Raw genomic sequence first — 17,706 nt, forward strand, 5'->3', positions numbered from 1 at the left:
GTCCCCTCCGCTGGCACCACCACCCAGCACAGCGGGGCCTGTCCCCGCACTGTCCCCATCCCTGGCACCGCCACACGCCGGCAGCACCGCGGGACCTGTCCCCGCACTGTCCCCTCCCCTGGCACCGCCACCCAGCACAGCCTGGCCGGCAAATCCCGTTTAACTGAGGAGGGTACGGATGGATTTGGCAGTGTAGGATGGGGCCCTGAGTTGTGCAGAGCACTGGCAGTGCTGGGGTGGCACCAGGACATGACACTGCTGCAAGGGGCCTCAGGCAGTGGGGCCACCATCCTATAATACAGCCAAGTCAGGGTTATAATAATTTCAGTGATACAAGAGGTGAGGAATCAATGAATTAATTTTAGCATCCTGTGTGATATGACAAATTTGAGGGAACTCAGTTAAAAATGCAACAAATGGCACAATGGTCTCCATGGGGAGCTGAGTGGTGCTGTGGGGAGGATACTGTCAGGGAGGTCTGGGTAACCCAGAATGTCCCTGATCCCCATCATCCACCATCCCCAGGGTCCCACTGCCACCTCCTGCCTGATCATGATACTTCTCCGTGTTTGCTCCCCAATTTTGTGCCTTCAGAATTGTACTTTGGTCACTCCAGAGCTGCGTTTGCTGCTCCTGGCCCTGGTGCAGCTTGGCTTTAGTGCTGGTGGTGAAGAAAGGACCCTGTGGGGGTGAGAGCTCCCTGCTCCACATCCAAGGCAGCCCACAGCCAATGGGAACCATCCCACTGCTCCTCCCCACCCTTCCATGCGCCACAGGACACACAGTGGGGGACCCCCAGGGTCCCCACGGACCCCGAGGTCCTTTGTGCCCATCTGGTCCCACACCCCACTCCATCAGCCCCATGGTGAGTCCCAGAGGACCTGTGGGCACCTCTGGTCATCACTGGAGCCTCCAGTGCCACGTGTGCCCCATGGAAATGTACACAACACCAAGAGCCAATCCTGCCTCCACACACCAGCTCACAGCAGGGAGCAGAGCTGCCAAGAAGAGAGGTGCAGATAGGATTTAACAGGAACACAGAATAGGTTCCCATCCCTGAGAGGGCTCAAGACTGCACTTGAGATTTCTCATTTGAGGCCCTGGTCTTCATGAGTGTGTTTTGACTACCTTGATCCCCAACAGGGCATCAGGTTTTGTCTTCCTGACCTATGTGGTAGAGGAGCTGACAATCAGCAGGGCCCTGCTTGCACTTTGAACAGGAAAATGAGAAAGGAATCACTGAGAGGAGTGCCTGAGTCATTGTAAGGTTGTGCTGCCACTCTGAGGGAGACCTTTGGGACGAGCCCAGGGACAAATTCCTATCAGGATGGTGTCTGGGTCCCCAGTTAGACAAGAACGAATACTCAGACCAACCCAGTTCAATGATATGCAGAAATAACTGAGAGGAACTCTCAAAGCACCAGTGAGGATTCTCAGTTAATAGAAGATCAAGGGAAGGAGGCTCACACAGTGCTAATTGTTTGTGGAAACTCATTTACTAAGGGACAGGTAAAACATGGTGCAGGCAGCAAAGGTCCTCACAGTCGGAATCCTGAATCAGCATCTCACCAGGGCACGACCTTCCCTTCCCAGTCCAGGAAGGCCCCAGTCTCCTTCTCAGAGATGGAGGACAGCACCTTCAGCATCCCTTGCACGCTGTCATCCACTGTCAGGGGAGGCTGTGGGGCAGAGAGAGAGACAGCTCTGTGCTCAGGGGTCTGCCCTGAAACACATCATTGCTCTGGGCAAGAAGCATTCCCAGTCCTCATCCCCCTCCCTCCCATGCCTCCAGGGTATCTGCCCAGAAGTTCTCATACAGCCCAGCATGAGACCCCAGCAAATTCTACATTTCAAAATGATGAGGCTCTGCCAGACCATGCACAGGAGATCCCTTACCTTGAATGATTCTCCTCCACCCCCCATATCAGTTTGCACCCAGCCGGGGTGGAAAGTGATGCAGAGGATGCCGTGCTCCTTGTACGCCAGGGACTGGCACTTGCTCAGCATGTTCAGAGCAGCCTGAGGGGAGAAAATGCGGGATGATGCTGGGAGGGGAAGGGGGGCTGCAAGGGGAACATGTGCACACCCCACACCTAGGGCAGGGATTGGGCAGAGGGGGCCACCCTCACTATCCCTGTGTGGATGCCCAGCCTAGATGAAGTCCCACTATATCATGTCCGTCTGAGGTGGGAACCAGGGCCAGGCACATAACTGAGCTGTGATGGGCACCCAGGGACTGGCAGGACCTCAGACACAGCATAGAGAGTGGCACAGACTGAGGGGGAGGTTGCTAGGCAGTGTGATCATTCGGAGGTGAAAATGTCAGAGCCCAGCCCCAGCAAAATCTGGCAGTACCTTGCTGCAGCGGTAGGAGACAACTTGTCCAAACTCCCACACAAACATGGTGTCAATGGAGCCGGCAATGCTGGACATGTTGACGATGGCAGCCTTATTGCAGCTCAGCCCTGAGCCTGGGCTCCCCTGGGCAGCCTTCTTCAGCAAGGGCAGAAATGCCTGTGAGGAGACAGAGGGGACAGGAGCACACATGGACACAGCACAGGGCCGGGGAGAAGCTCCTTCCACAGTGGGCAACATGGACACCAGCACTGGGGGGCATCCTCCCTCCTCTTCCCTGCCAGGCTCCAGCTCCTGAGCTCCAGCCCATGGCTCCACAAGCTTCTCATCAACTGAGAGCCCATCAGGGCACCAGAGCAGCGACAGCAGGAGCCACTCCCACTGGCCCTTCACTCCCTCTGTAATGTCCAGCTTGCACACATGGGAAGGGATCCTTCTGGAGCCAGTGCTGGGGACTCACCTGGCCCATCAGCAGGGGTCCAACCGTGTTGGTGGTGTAAACCTGTATCATATCCTCTGGTGTTTCATTATCAAGGGAGCATGGCTTTGCAATTCCAGCATTGTTGATGAGGAGGTTGAGCCCAGAGCCCCCCAGGTGCTCCCCAACCTTGGCTGCAGCTGCCTTGATGCTGGCGGGGTCAGAGACTTCTGCAGAGCCAACAGAGGGAGGTCAGAGCCTGTGTCCCCATGCTGGAGTCCCCTCTGTTTCCCCAGAGGTGGCAGTGCCCGATGGCCCTGCAGGCACCAGCCCATGGCACAGCTCCCTCCCAGCACGGGGCTCCCAGGGTGTGCCCAGCCTGGGCACTCGCCAGAGGAGCTGGGGCAAAGGATCCGCACTCGGGGCACCTACCGAGTGGGATGATGATGATGTTGGGGTGCTTGGAGGCCAAATTCTGTAACTCCTGAAAGAGAGGGCACTGTGTAGGCATGGAGAGGCTGGAGGGGCTGTGCAGAGGCTCAGCTGTTCCCAGCTACTCCACATTGCTCTGGCTCCATCCCTGCACTACTGTGGACCCACACTATGCTCCAGCTGCCCTGAACCCAAAGGTTGGGGAGTTCTCCATGACCAAGTAGCACTGTTCCCTCCATGCACCCCATGCACCCCATGCACAGCTGCTCCCATGTTGTCTCAGCCCAGCTGCCCTGTGCCACACGTGCCCAGCTGAAGCTCCAGCCCCTTGCAAGCACCATCCCTGTTCCAATCTCCCCCTGGCACCGAGTGCTCCCATCCCTCAGCACAGCCCCTGCCTCCTGCCCAGTCTCACCTGTGCTCGCTGTCCCTTGGGGTCCCGACAGGTCGCAAAGATCCACTGAGGTGGGTTTGGCATCCTCAGGAAATGCTGGACAAACCCCAGGCCGATGCCTCGGTTGGCCCCGGTCACCAGAACGGAGCGGACGTGGAGCCCTGCCATGCTGCTTGTCCTCCTCTGCTCCAGCTCTCACTGTTTGCTCTGCTCTCTCATAGTTCCTTTTAGCTTTTTCCAGAGGCCCCACCCACTCAGGGTTTACACCAACCCTTGGATCCAGGAGGAGCAATTGCACCTGCCCTTCAAACTCCAGGCCATTCATCCTGGCTGGGATCCACGCCTTGTTTCCAAAGGGCAAAAACCCTTGGCAGTCTCATGCAAAATTCTGCTGTCCTTGGGAAACCTAGGGCCATAAACCATGAGAGGTTTATGTTGTGGCTGAGGAGGGAAGGAGCAGCATGTGGGAAGCTCCAGGGTTCAAGTGGGCTTGACACCTTCACAAGAAGGGCTTCCTGCATCAGACCCACACAGCACTGGGCACAGGCTGATCTTATCACCCTGCCCCGATCCCCTGGGCCAGGACATTCCTCACACGGCCACGAGCAGACACTCTCTGCCTTGAGCTGGCCTCCTCCAAGCCACTGCCCATTCCCTGATGGTCAAGTGAAACAACACTCCCATGCAGGGAAGCACACCCAGAGGATCCAGTCTCCTGGCAGAAGGATGGGCACCTGCATGGCCAGCACATCACCAGCTGCTGGCCTTTAACTCCAGCAAGACACAAACTGCAGGCTTGGCACATCTTCATGCAGCATCTGTGTCCTTGCAACAGGAACTTCTGCCACTCCTGGAGCAGGCAGCCAAGGCAAGGAAGGTCTGAGCTGCAGCAGGGCCGCTGTCATCAACATCTCCTCCAAGCTGGGCTCCATCGGGCTGTGCCTCCACATGCCACAGGCCCCCATGTACCCGTACCGGGCCAGCAAGGTGAGCTGCCAGGGGAGGTGCTGGAGATGCTGTCCCAGGCACGGTGCCCATGCAGGGGAGGGAGCCCCTGGGTCATCCCCTGCCCCAGCCACCCATCCCCTGCCTGGTTCTCCCAGGTGGAAGCACAGAGACTGGGACAGCAGCAGCCAGGACTGAGCCTTCCAGGAGGGTCGTTCAGGTGCTTTGTCCCAGGACTGAGTCCCCATTTGTCATCTCCACAGACATTTTGTGGCTATGAAATGTCTCCTCTCCTGCCCACCCACTCCCGGGGTTGTGCTGGCAGGGCTGTGCCTCTTCCAGGCTGCCCAGGACGTGGGGATGAGGTGTTTGGGTGTGGAGCTTCCAGAAGAGAAGGGCTTGGGAAGCAACTTCTGTCTCCTTCCCCAACCCACCTGTGCTCCCTCTGTACCCCTCACTCTGTAAACTCTGGCAGCTGATGTCTTTCTGCTCTGTCCCCACACCCAGTCTCAAACCCCTGTCTGAGCCCATGGCAGGATCCCTGTGCTGTGCCCGAGCTCTGTGTGTCCCTCTGTCCCACCTGTGACCAGGCATCCCCCAGCTGAGGGCAGAGGGCAGCCGCTCCCTGTGCCCCCCAGCCCCTCAGGCAGCTCAGCCTGGGCAGGGGAAAGCCAGTCCTGCAGGGGCTCAGAAGATCTCTCTCCTCTCAGGAGAGGGCCCAGCTCCAGCTCCTCCAGTGCCTCCTGGAGGGGAGGTCTCCAGAGGGCACTCACGCTGCCATGGGAGCTGCTGGCTGGAGCTCATGGGGGTGCCAGTGACAGCCGTGGGCTGGGGCAGCTCTGGGCACCACCAATCCCCAGGGCAGGAGTGGGATATCTGGAAAGGGCCACCCCATGAGCTGGCACTGCACAACAGAGCTGGGGGTCTCAGCAGGAGTTTATTGAGGATGTGGGGGAGGTGGGAGCAGTGCCAAAGGGACCTCTGGCTGCCAGGATCCTGCAGTGGTGTCTCACCAGGGGATGACATTCCCTTCCCAGTCCCGGAAGGTGCCGGTGTCCTTCTCAGAGAGGGAGGAGAGGACCTTCAGCATTCCTTGCACGCTGTCATCCACTGTCACTGGGGGCTGTGGGGAACAGGAAGAAACAGTTCTGGGCCTGAGGCCCTGGTCCAGCAAGGCTGGAAGAACGAGTCACTCCACGGCACAGGGGAAAGCTTAAATTCCTGAACAACCAGCACAGAGGGGCCAAGGAGGGAACTGAGGGGATGGGGACACCCAGCACCCAGGATGGGGGAGCTGCTCCAGCAGGGATTGGGCAGGCAGGGAAGCCACGGGCAGGGGCTCAGGACAGCAACTCCCACCGATGCAAAATCAGCCCAGGAGCTCTGATGGACCCGCCCCGGGGGAATTCCTACCGCGTGTCCCGCAGCGCTGCCCATGTCGGTTTGCACCCATCCGGGGTGGAGAGCGACGCAGAGGATGCCGTGCTCCTTGTACGCCAGGGACTGGCACTTGCTCAGCATGTTCAGAGCAGCCTGAGGGGAGACGATGCAGGGGAGACGATGCAGGGACGGTGCTGGGAGGGGAAGGGGGGCTGCAAGGGGACCCGCAGCTGGGCAGGGAAAGCAAAGCTGTGACAGTACCTTGCTGCAGCGATAGGAGACAATTTGTATCAAGTCCCAACCAAAGGCAGAACCGATGGAGCCGCCAATGCTGGATATGTTGACGATGGCAGCCTTGCTGCAGCTCAGCCCTGAGCCTGGGCTCCCCTGGGCAGCCTTCTTCAGCAAGGGCAGAAATGCCTGTGAGGAGACAGAGGGGACAGGAGCACACATGGACACAGCACAGGGCCGGGGAAAAGCTCCTTCCACAGTGGGCAACATGGACACCAGCACTGGGGGGCATCCTCCCTCCTCTTCCCTGCCAGGCTCCAGCTCCTGAGCTCCAGCCCATGGCTCCACAAGCTTCTCATCAACTGAGAGCCCATCAGGGCACCAGAGCAGCGACAGCAGGAGCCACTCCCACTGGCCCTTCACTCCCTCTGTAATGTCCAGCTTGCACACATGGGAAGGGATCCTTCTGGAGCCAGTGCTGGGGACTCACCTGGCCCATCAGCAGGGGTCCAACCGTGTTGGTGGTGTAAGTCTCAGTCATGTCCTGCAGCATCTCATCATCAAGAGACTTTGCCTTCAAAACTCCAGCATTGTTGATGAGGAGGTTGAGCCCAGAGCCCCCCAGGTGCTCCCCAACCTTGGCTGCAGCTGCCTTGATGCTGGCGGGGTCAGAGACTTCTGCAGAGCCAACAGAGGGAGGTCAGAGCCTGTGTCCCCATGCTGGAGTCCCCTCTGTTCCCCCAGAGGTGGCAGTGCCCGATGGCCCTGCAGGCACCAGCCCATGGCACAGCTCCCTCCCAGCACGGGGCTCCCAGGGTGTGCCCAGCCTGGCCACTCGCCAGAGGAGCTGGGGCAAAGGATCCGCACTCAGGGCACCTACCGAGCGGGATGATGATGATGTTGGGGTGCTTGGAGGCCAAATTCTGTAACTCCTGAAAGAGAGGGCACTGTGTAGGCATGGAGAGGCTGGAGGGGCTGTGCAGAGGCTCAGCTGTTCCCAGCTAAAACCCACATTGCTCTGGCTCCATCCCTGCACTACTGTGGACCCACACTATGCTCCAGGTGCCCTGAACCCAAAGGATGGGGAGTTCTCCATGACCAAGTAGCACTGTTCCCTCCATGCACCCCATGCACAGCTGCTCCCATGTTGTCTCAGCCCAGCTGCCCTGTGCCACACGTGCCCAGCTGAAGCTCCAGCCCCTTGCAAGCACCATCCCTGTTCCAATCTCCCCCTGGCACCGAGTGCTCCCATCCCTCAGCACAGCCCCTGCCTCCTGCCCAGTCTCACCTGTGCTCGCTGTCCCTTGAGGTCCCGACAGCCTGCAAAGATCCACTGAGGTGGGTTTGGCATCCTCAGGAAATGCTGGACAAACCCCAGGCCGATGCCTCGGTTGGCCCCGGTCACCAGAACGGAGCGGACGTGGAGCCCTGCCATGCTGCTTGTCCTCCTCTGCTCCAGCTCTCACTGTTTGCTCTGCCCTCCCATAGTTCCTTTTAGTTTTTTAAACATCCCACCCACTCAGGGTTTACACCAACCCTTGGATCCAGGAGGAGCAATTGCACCTGCCCTTCAAACTCCAGGCCATTCATCCTGGCTGGGATCCACGCCTTGTTTCCAAAGGGCAAAAACCCTTGGCGGTCTCATGCAAAATTCTGCTGTCCTTGGGAAACCTAGGGCCATAAACCATGAGAGGTTTATGTTGTGGCTGAGGAGGGAAGGAGCAGCATGTGGAAGGAATGTGGGAAGCTCCAGGGCTCACATGGGCTTGACACCTTCACAAGAAGGGCTTCCTGCATCAGACCCACACAGCACTGGGCACAGGCTGATCTCACCCCCTGCCCCGATCCCCTGGGCCAGGACATTCCTCACACGGCCACGAGCAGACACTCTCTGCCTTGAGCTGGCCTCCTCCAAGCCACTGCCCATTCCCTGATGGTCAAGTGAAACGACACTCCCATGCAGGGAAGCACACCCAGAGGATCCAGTCTCCTGGCAGAAGGATGGGCACCTGCATGGCCAGAACATCCCCAGCTGCTGCCCCAGCCACCCACCCCTGCCTTGTTCTTCCCTGTGGAAGCACAGAGGCTGGAGCAGCAGCAGCCAGGACTGAACCTTCCAGGAGGGTCATTCAGATGCTTTGTCCCAGGATGAGTCACATTTCTCATCTTCACAGTCATTTTCTGCCTAGGAAGTGCCTCCTCTCCTGCCTGGGAAATTTCTCTCCTCCTGCCCACCCACTCCCGGGGTTGTGCTGGCAGGGCTGTGCCTCTTCCAGGCTGCCCAGGACATGGGGATGAGGTGCTTGGCTGTGGAGCTTCAAGAAGAGAAGGGCTTGGGAAGCAACTTCTGTCTCCTTCCCCAATCCACCTGTGGTCCACATGCATCCTCCACCTCTAAAAATTCTGTCAACTGCTGCCTCTCTGCTCTGTCTCCACACTCAGTCTCCACAACCAGTCTCCTCTCCAGTGCCTCCTGGAGGGGAGGTCTCCAGAGGGCACTCACGCTGCCATGGGAGCTGCTGGCTGGAGCTCATGGGGGTGCCAGTGACAGCCGTGGGCTGGGGCAGCTCTGGGCACCACCAATCCCCAGGGCAGGAGTGGGTATCTGGAAAGGGCCACCCCATGAGCTGGCACTGCACAACAGAGCTGGGGGTCTCAGCAGGAGTTTATTGAGGATGTGGGGGAGGTGGGAGCAGTGCCAAAGGGACCTCTTGGCTGCCAGGATCCTGCAGTGGTGTCTCACCAGGGGATGACATTCCCTTCCCAGTCCCGGAAGGTGCCGGTGTCCTTCTCAGAGAGGGAGGAGAGGACCTTCAGCATCCCTTGCACGCTGTCATCCACTGTCACTGGGGGCTGTGGGGCACAGGGGGAGATGCAGCCCATGCCCAAGGCCTGGCTGAGGGCCCTGGAGCAGCTGGAGCCAGGGGAAGGAGCTGCTCCAGGGCAAAGGGAAAGCTGAAAACCCCAGGGAGAGGGACTGAGACGAGAACTGAGGGGATGGGGACACCCAGCACCCAGGATGGGGGAGCTGCTCCAGCAGGGATTGGGCAGGCAGGGAAGCCACTGGCAGGGGCTCAGGACAGCAACTCCCACCGATGCAAAATCAGCCCAGGAGCTCTGATGGACCCGCCCCGGGGGAATTCCTACCGCGTGTCCCGCAGCGCTGCCCATGTCGGTTTGCACCCATCCGGGGTGGAGAGCGACGCAGAGGATGCCGTGCTCCTTGTACGCCAGGGACTGGCACTTGCTCAGCATGTTCAGAGCAGCCTGAGGGGAGACGATGCAGGGACGGTGCTGGGAGGGGAAGGGGGGCTGCAAGGGGACCCGCAGCTGGGCAGGGAAAGCAAAGCTGTGACAGTACCTTGCTGCAGCGATAGGAGACAATTTGTATCAAGTCCCAACCAAAGGCAGAACCGATGGAGCCGCCAATGCTGGATATGTTGACGATGGCAGCCTTGCTGCAGCTCAGCCCTGAGCCTGGGCTGAAGAAAGCTGCCCAGGGGAGCCCAGGCTCAGGGCTGAGCTGCAGCAAGGCTGCGAGGAGACAGAGGGGACAGGAGCACACATGGACACAGCACAGGGCCGGGGAAAAGCTCCTTCCACAGTGGGCAACATGGACACCAGCACTGGGGGGCATCCTCCCTCCTCTTCCCTGCCAGGCTCCAGCTCCTGAGCTCCAGCCCATGGCTCCACAAGCTTCTCATCAACTGAGAGCCCATCAGGGCACCAGAGCTGTGACAGGAGCCCCTCCCACTGGCCCTTCACTCCCTCTGTAATGTCCAGCTTGCACACATAGGAAGGGATCCTTCTGCAGCTGTGCTGTAGTGCTGGAGACTCACCTGTCCCATCAGCAAGGGTCCAGCTGTGTTGGTGGTGTAAGTCTCAGTCATGTCCTCCAATCTTTCAGCCTCAAGCATCTTAGGCTTGTCCATTCCAGCATTGTTGATGAGGAGGTTGAGCCCAGAGCCCCCCAGGTGCTCCCCAACCTTGGCTGCAGCTGCCTTGATGCTGGCAGGGTCGGCAATTTCTGCAGAGCCAATACACTGGAGCTCAGTGACCCTGTGGTGGTTTGGGGTCCCCTGTGTCCCCCAAAGGAAGTGCCCCCCCAAGGCTGGCTCCTGTGTGAAGCTCCCAGGGCTGTAATGAATGCCCAAGCATTCACCAGAGGAACTGGGGCAAGAGGGAACCTACCAAGGGCGATGATGACCAGGTTGGGATGTTTGGATGCCAAATTCTGTAGGTCCTGCAAGAGGGGTCATGACATTGGTACCAAGCGGCTGGAACAGCATTGCCAAGGCTCACCCTGCTAAGCCAGCCAAAACCCGTGTCCCTCCAGCTCCATCCTTGCACCACCAAGTGCCCAGCACCCTGCTCCAGCTGCCCTGATCCTGATACAGGGGGAACACCCCGCAGCTCCTGCACACACCACGTATCCCCGTCCCCTCCATGCACAGCTGCTCCCATGTTGTCTCAGCCCAGCTGCCCTGTGCCACACGTGCCCAGCTGAAGCTCCAGCCCCTTGCAAGCACCATCCCTGTTCCAATCTCCCCCTGGCACTGAGTGCTCCCATCCCTCAGCACAGCCCCTGCCTCCTGCCCAGTCTCACCTGTGCTCGCTGTCCCTTGGGGTCCCGACAGGTCGCAAAGATCCACTGAGGTGGGTTTGGCATCCTCAGGAAATGCTGGACAAACCCCAGGCCGAGTCCCCAGTTGGCCCCAGTCACCAGAACGGAGCTGATACAAAGCTCTGCCATGCTGCTTCTCTCTTCACTCCAGCTTACACTGTTTACTCAGCTCTATAGTATTTCCTTTTAGCATGTCCCACCCCACCCACTCACAGCTTGCTCTAATGGTGGCTTCTCTCTGGGAGGAGCAGCTGCTCCAGCTCTTTGAGCTCCAGGACATATGTCCTGGCTGGGGACCAATCCTTGTTACCTAACAGCAAAATCACTTGGTTTTTCCAGGAAAATTAGGCATTCCTTTCAGGGTAACCTGATGCCATAAGCCAGGTGCGGCTGTTGTGGGTGAAGAGGGAGAGAGCAGCATGTGGGTTGATGTGGGAAGCTCCATGGCTCAGGTGGGCTTGACACTTTCACGAGCATCCTGTGGGCTTGATGGTCTTTGCACATTGTACCAAGCTGCGCCTCAGGTGACCCTGAGCAAATGATCTCTGCCTTGCTCCTGCTTCTTCCAAGACAATAACTTCTCCCTCATTGTGGAGCCAAAGACCTGTGGAGTGGGAGAGCAAACCCAGCGTGGTGTCCTGGCAGGAGGGTGGGGACATGGCACGGCACCATGCTGCACGTCACGCGCTCCATCCCTTGGGGTGCTGTCCTAAGCTGAGCTGTCCCTTTGATCAGAGCCACAGAGGACTCAGGCACCTGGGACATTTACCTGCAAAGGAAATGCCCTGCTCAAAGCCTATTCTCCACCTCAGCTATTGCCATGAGACACTGACTGTTCTGTGCTACCACCACTGGAGCCCCGTGCTGGTCAGTACCTCAAGTGATGCATTAAAAGATTGCAAGGCTGGATCAAGTGTGTGTGTACACCATGTGTTCCTGTCCCACTGTAAGTGAAGACCCACTCCCAGAAACCTCTTGCCACCCCTTGTCCTCCTACACTGAGTCCCAGAGCCCTTGCACAGGCTGCTCACATGACATCTTGCGCCCCAGAATATCTTGGCAGCAGGATTAACAGAACAGCTTCCTTCCAGTGGCAATGCCAAGGGTGTCTCCATGCTCTGGCAGCAGCTGATTTCCTCCTGTCCACTCCAGCCTGTTTTCTGAGCCTCTCCTTAACTTCCATGCAATTAATTTTTTCCCATTTTGTTTCCTTGGTTAATTAGATCTCTGTCTACTTTTTGAATTTTCTATATTGAGTTGAGACACTTCTTTTCCCTTGTGAATTCCTACCACTTACCAGCACTACAAAGCTTTGGGCCTTTCAGTATCTCAGACTGATCTCTCCCTGAGGATCTCCCACATGGCTGGACTGGCATTCAGGCTCCATAGATCATTTCAGTATTTCCTTTTCAATGACTACAGACCTCAACTACACTTGCCAACAGATGCACCAGAGCTCAAATCCTCCAAACAGACTTCCATGGTTTTCTTCCTCTAGGTGGTGGATAAGGCCATCACCCACAGCCTGTTTGAAACCTCCACAGTGACTCAGAAGCAGATAGCAACAGAAAACAAACAATTAACATTTTAAGTCTCAAATTTTTGCTGTGTCACCTCACTCGAGTAGCCTTTCACTGTTTTGGAGCTGTAACTTTGTCATGTTGACTTTGCTCTGGGGCCACACGCTGCATTATTGATTATTACAGTTTAAACAAGCACTGACTCACCAGGAGTCTAAGTCCAGCCTGGCAGGAAGAGGCAGAGGGGAAAGAAACCAGTCTCACTGTCTTGCAGCCCAGTCTCATCACAAGGGCTGCTGCTGTCCCCAAGCCTCTGGAAAGGATCTTGGTCCAGCTCCTAAGAGGGGATTCAGGTGCTTCCTTTGCTCTGAAATGTTCTTGCATGGTCTAAATCTTAAGCTGAGCAGTAAAGTCCTCAGAATTATGGAATCATTTAGGTTGGAAAAAGCCTCTAAGATCACTGATTTCAACAATTAGACTAACAATGCCAATTCCACCACTAAACCATGTCCCCAAGTGCCACAACCATGCATTTTTTAAACACTTCTGGGATGGTGACACTACCACTTTCCTGGGCAGCCTGTGTACCAGTGCTTGAAAGTCCTTTCTGTGAAGAATTTTTTCCTAGTATCCCATTGAAACATCCCTTGGCACAACCTGAGGCTGTTTCCTCTCATCCTGTAACTTGTTACTTGGGAGCAGAGCCTGACCTCACCTGGCTCCACCCTCATTGTCAGGGAGTTGAAGAGAGTGATAACAGTCCTGGTCCTGAGTCTCCTTTTCTCCAGGCTGAGCCCTCCCAGCTCCCCATCAGCTCCTCAACACACGCGTGCTTCAGACCTTCCCCAGCTCCGCTGCTCTTCCCTGGACACACTCCAGCACCTCAATGTTCTTCCTGCTGTGAGTGGCCCAAAACTGAACACAGGATTCAAGGTGCAGCCTCACAAACACCAAGCTCAGGGGCACTGTAGCTCTTCTCCCATGAGCCCCAGGTTGCTGCAAATTTACCCATGGATTGTTTTCATATCCCCACACTGGGAATACTTGGACCCAGTTTTCCAAGAGGCAGTCATACCTTTTCCACTCTCAGTTGCTGGAGGTTCAAGTGTGCTCTCAGTCACTGAGGTGATTGCACAATGACAGTGCTGCTGACAGAAACATGGAAGAACATGCTTTTCTCCGCCTGCCAGGGGAACAGGGGTGTGGCACAATTAGTTTTAGTACATTTAATCTACTATAAATAAGAAATAAAGTCGCTGCTATTTATCGGGTTGATTTTGTCCTTTTTTTTTCTCCATTGCTCCACAATGCAGTCAGGTCTGTCATCACCTATTAATCATTTGCTAAAGAATCAATAGATAGTGATAAGTGAGCCACCCACGCAGAGGTGGGGTGAGACCAACCCTGCACTGTAACTGAAGCTGGGCAGTACCCACCCTTCCTGATTAATTTTCTTCTGGGCTGAAGAGGATTAGTGATCTGGGGGTAGTTGGAAACCCATGGCAGGAGGGTTGGAACTATGTAATGTGTAAGGTCTCTTCCAACAAAAACCATTCTGTGATTCCATGATATGATTCTGTGAGTAGTGACACCCCATTGTGAAAGGATGCAGGGTCTGGGGGAGCTTACCTGCAGCTCCCAAGTGAAGTTCCCATGGCACCTTGGTCATAGCTTTGCTGTTTTCCAAGCAGACTCATCCAGGTTACACCTGCATTGTATCAGAGATGGACAGGCATTTTGGACAAGGGCATAGAGTGACAGAACAAAGGGAATGGCCTCCCACTGACAAGAGGGCAGGGTTAGATTGGGTATTTGGAAGAAATTCTTCCCTGTGAGGGTGGGAAGGCCCTGGCAGAGATTACACAGAGAAACTGTGGCTGTCCCATCCCTGGAATGTTCAAGGCCAGGTTGAGGGGGCTCTGAACAACCTGGTCTAGTGGAAGGTGTCCCTGCCCATGGCAAGGGTTGGAACAAGATGGTCTTTAAGGTTCCATGCAACCCAAACCATTCTGTGATTCTGTGACTGAGGATTTAAAATACACTGTCCATGCAACCTCCCTTGGGCCACAGTGTTTTGACCTTGTGCCAGCCTGGGGCCTCACACTGGGTTCAGAAACACTTTTTGGGGATATTCCCCTCGTGACAACAGCCAAGATGCCTCAGCTACCTGGGTGCAGCAGGGCTGGCAGCACAGGGACAGAACTGCTTTGCCAGGACCCATGGGGACAGCACAGCTTCTCACTGACCATTTCTCCCATCCTCTAAGGACAGGTGCCTGGGTTATCCTTCATGCTTCAGCACAGTGCCATGGAGAGGCACCTCAGAACCACCAAGCAAGATAAATTTTCTTTCCCACAATCAAATTTGGTAACAGGGATGGCTGAGGATGGGCTGTCACACGTGGCAGATATGCTCCCTCTCAGGAACACTGAGGCACAGGCTAAATGATCAGCTTGTGACTGCCTTGGTTTGACATCCAAGTACTTAAGTGAGAAAAGGAGGCACAGTAAAGTTTAGGAATAGATACATGGTAATGCAGACGTTAATTTAGGAATCCAGTTGAAAAGAATCATTAAATCTTATTAAGGAAAGATATTTAAGCAGGGAAGAGTGAGTATAATCTTTAAATTAAAAAGCATTTAAAGGACTATGGAAAATTTACTCCCTGTAAAGAATTAAAAGCTGAGCACCATGCTACTCCAAAAATGCTATGCCAGCCTAAATGATGTGACCCATTGCCCACACAGATGAGCAGAAAAAATACATTGTGTGAACAGCAAAAACTCATATTGTTCTGTAAGTAGCTGTGGACACTGCTAGAGTAAAATGGGCTGCATTGGTATTTTATCAGCAGAAACTTAAACTTACCATAGTTGTTCTGGTTTCAAACCATATTTATAAAAAGGAAGGGGAAAAAAATCCCACTTACCATTTTTTCTTTAATTAAGATATTTTCCCCTCTTCCTCTAGTTGCACTTTTTAAAAATCCAGTGATTTAAAGCAGCACTTAGGATGAATCCATCAGCTCACTGCAAAGGACATGTGCCCACATGTTCTTTACAGTGCAGGAACTTCAACCAAATTACAACATCAATGAGCTGATAACAGGAACTACTAGTTTTGATTTTTAGCTAAGTGAACTCAAATACTTTGTATTCTTAGGGAGGTCTAGTGGAAAATGTCCCTGCCCATGGCAGAGGGGATGGAACTAGGTGATCTTTAAGGTTCCATTCAACCCAAAACATCCTAAGATTCTATGATTTACACCCTCAAACGCTCCAAACTTCACCAATATCAGACTTTACCAAGCAGCATGGAGTTTCGCAATGCCGTTGTCGTGAAATTAGAGTACTTGGATAAGCCTTGGGGCTTTTATGCTTTATTATTATCTGTTGGTGGTTTTTTTTTTTGGTTGCATTTTTCATCATTACCTGCTGGAAGCCTCCCAACACTTAACTAGCAAGGTTTTCAAAGAATGCATAATCCTCTATTTCATTCATGGGGAGCAGAAGCAGGTCAAGCAATACCCACACCCACCTGGAGAGTACTCACTTAATGCTACTTGGAGCTGCCTTTCTTTCACGGTTCACATCAGCATTCAGAACAGGCTCCTCCTGCCCTCAGCTGTGGCTGCACTTTAACTGTTTCTGCACAGCAGATCCCTGTCTCCGAGGCTTTTTCAAACAAGCACTTTTCAGGAAGAGCTATAAATGTAATTTGCCTGCAGCATGCAGGATCTGTGTAGAACAGGTGACCAAACCCTGGCTGTGATTGAGTGTTGGTACCCCTTGGTCATTATTTGCTAAACTTTGCCATAGACAGAGCAGCATTTCTGCTGAGAAGTCACTGAATTAATGGCCTGAGCACAGAAGGAAAAAGACAATAGGACATTTAATCCAAATATCTGCTAAAAGGAAGGTTTTCTTTTCCTTAGGAGTATAATCAAACATTTATTTTTATTAAATTCCAACTTCTGTGAAAGAAAAGTCTAAAAGCATTTTAATGTCCTGAAGTAAACTGGGGAGCAGAGGCTCCTGTGTACCTGAACCACCATGGAGCAGGATAGAGTTAGCACAAATCACCTGATGCTATCACCCGACTGACAGAAATATTTAGTTTCTGATGTATTTATCAGTATCAGAGATGTTTTGTTGTGGTGTTTGTCAAACAAAGATGAAAATAAGCAACATAAATAACAACGCTTATATACATCAGAGTTGCTCAGTCATTACTTTACTGTTGAAATCCCAGCTGTGTGCTCACCGTAATGGGATTTTAATGGGTATGTGGCCGCCCATATAACAGCTAAAAAGAAAACAATAACACCCACCTCCAGGCTGGCAAATGCAGACCCCCTCCAGACACTGTCCTCCAGCTGATGCTGATTATCTCTTTTCTGTTCTCCCTTTTCCCTCCAGCCCTGTTTTCCCATCCCTAGATGCCAGCAAACCTTTTCCTCTTTACAGCTGTTCTACTAGGCACCTGATACTTAGCAACAAAAAGGAGGAAACATCCCTCAAATCACCTGCAAGCCCAAACTGCCCAAATCACAGAATCATTTGGGTGGTAAGGAAACATAAAGACCATTTTTATTCAACCCCTCTGCCATGAGCAGGACACCTTCAGGCTGCTCCAAGCCCTGTACAACCTGGCCTTGAACACTTCCAGGGATGGGGCAGCCACAGCTTCTCTGGGCAACCTGTGGAAGGGCCTCGCCACTCTCACAGGGAAGAATTTCTTCCAAACACTCAATCTAACCCTGCCCTCTGTGGGTTTGAAGCCATTCCCCCTGGTCCAAAGTCCTCCTCCAGCTCTGAGTCCCTTGAGGCGCTGGAAGGGGCCCTAAAGGCTCCACAGAACCTTCTCATCTCCAGGCTGAACAACCCTGACTCCCTCAGCCGATCTCCACAGGAGGGGCGCTACAGCCTCAGAGCACCTTCGTGGATCTATTTGTTTATCAGATTTAGAGGCATATCATGCGCATTTCTGGGCAGGCAATAAAAACAGCTCGTAAAGGGGCTGGTACTTCCTCACGCTAAACGGGTTTAGTTTGGGTTGGCTTTTTTTTTTTTTTTTTTTTTTTTTTTTTTTTTTTTTTTTTTACTCTTATCTACGGTGAAGACTAGTGTGCTAAAGGTGCTGCAGACACCACCCAGACCTGTTGCAAGCTTTCTCCCTCACTCACCACCCTTGGCAAGAGTCCCCTCAGCCGCCCCGGTTCGCTCCGAGACCCCGCGCTCCTCCCCTCGGGACGCCAGGGCTGGGACGCGGTTGTTGCGTTTGCAGCGAACATTAGGTGGGCAGGCACACGGACACACAGACACACACAGACACACGGACACAATCCCGCCCCCTCAGGCTGTCCCCCGGGGTCGGGGCAGCCCGGTGCGGCCCGCGGGCTCGGGAG

At 54.6% G+C, this 17,706-nt stretch overlaps 3 protein-coding genes across 3 annotated transcripts; all 3 read right to left on the minus strand.

Moving 5' to 3' along the window:
* Positions 1–1,565: 1,565 nt before the first annotated feature.
* On the minus strand, positions 1,566–3,767 carry LOC128932767 (C-factor-like). Its single transcript, XM_054269465.1, has 6 exons — positions 3,621–3,767; positions 3,206–3,257; positions 2,816–3,003; positions 2,356–2,514; positions 1,897–2,019; positions 1,566–1,679 (listed from the first exon to the last, which is right to left on the minus strand). Exons 1-6 carry the CDS (start codon positions 3,765–3,767, stop codon positions 1,566–1,568), a joined length of 783 nt encoding a protein of 260 aa, XP_054125440.1.
* A 1,786-nt stretch (positions 3,768–5,553) lies between these two features.
* On the minus strand, positions 5,554–7,590 carry LOC128932793 (C-factor-like). Its single transcript, XM_054269511.1, has 6 exons — positions 7,444–7,590; positions 7,036–7,087; positions 6,646–6,833; positions 6,186–6,344; positions 5,958–6,077; positions 5,554–5,667 (listed from the first exon to the last, which is right to left on the minus strand). Exons 1-6 carry the CDS (start codon positions 7,588–7,590, stop codon positions 5,554–5,556), a joined length of 780 nt encoding a protein of 259 aa, XP_054125486.1.
* A 1,230-nt stretch (positions 7,591–8,820) lies between these two features.
* LOC128932794 (C-factor-like) lies at positions 8,821–12,438 on the minus strand. The gene is made up of 6 exons (XM_054269513.1): positions 10,762–12,438; positions 10,347–10,398; positions 9,948–10,182; positions 9,517–9,637; positions 9,303–9,422; positions 8,821–9,008 (listed from the first exon to the last, which is right to left on the minus strand). Exons 1-6 carry the CDS (start codon positions 10,906–10,908, stop codon positions 8,895–8,897), a joined length of 789 nt encoding a protein of 262 aa, XP_054125488.1. The 5' UTR covers positions 10,909–12,438; the 3' UTR covers positions 8,821–8,894.
* Between the last annotated feature and the right edge of the window lie 5,268 nt (positions 12,439–17,706).

The sequence above is a fragment of the Melozone crissalis genome, unplaced genomic scaffold, assembly GCF_028551555.1.
Source record: "Melozone crissalis strain CALT ecotype California unplaced genomic scaffold, PUWL_Pcris_2 ptg000007l_1, whole genome shotgun sequence".
Classification (NCBI taxonomy): Eukaryota; Metazoa; Chordata; class Aves; order Passeriformes; family Passerellidae; genus Melozone; species Melozone crissalis.

Coding starts and splice junctions, on each gene's coding strand:
- LOC128932794 (XM_054269513.1), bottom strand. CDS start 10,908: ATGGCAGAGCTTTGTATCAGCTCCGTTCTGGTGACTGGGGCCAACTGG. Junction 10,183..10,346: donor CCTGGTCATCATCGCCCTTG/GTAGGTTCCCTC, acceptor TTGGCTCTGCAG/AAATTGCCGACCCTGCCAGC. Junction 9,423..9,516: donor TCTCCTATCGCTGCAGCAAG/GTACTGTCACAG, acceptor GTCTCCCCTCAG/GCTGCTCTGAACATGCTGAG.
- LOC128932793 (XM_054269511.1), bottom strand. CDS start 7,590: ATGGCAGGGCTCCACGTCCGCTCCGTTCTGGTGACCGGGGCCAACCGA. Junction 7,088..7,443: donor TCAAGGGACAGCGAGCACAG/GTGAGACTGGGC, acceptor CCTCTCTTTCAG/GAGTTACAGAATTTGGCCTC. Junction 6,078..6,185: donor TCTCCTATCGCTGCAGCAAG/GTACTGTCACAG, acceptor GTCTCCCCTCAG/GCTGCTCTGAACATGCTGAG.
- LOC128932767 (XM_054269465.1), bottom strand. CDS start 3,767: ATGGCAGGGCTCCACGTCCGCTCCGTTCTGGTGACCGGGGCCAACCGA. Junction 3,258..3,620: donor CCAAGGGACAGCGAGCACAG/GTGAGACTGGGC, acceptor CCTCTCTTTCAG/GAGTTACAGAATTTGGCCTC. Junction 1,680..1,896: donor GTGGAGGAGAATCATTCAAG/GTAAGGGATCTC, acceptor TCTGCCCCACAG/CCTCCCCTGACAGTGGATGA.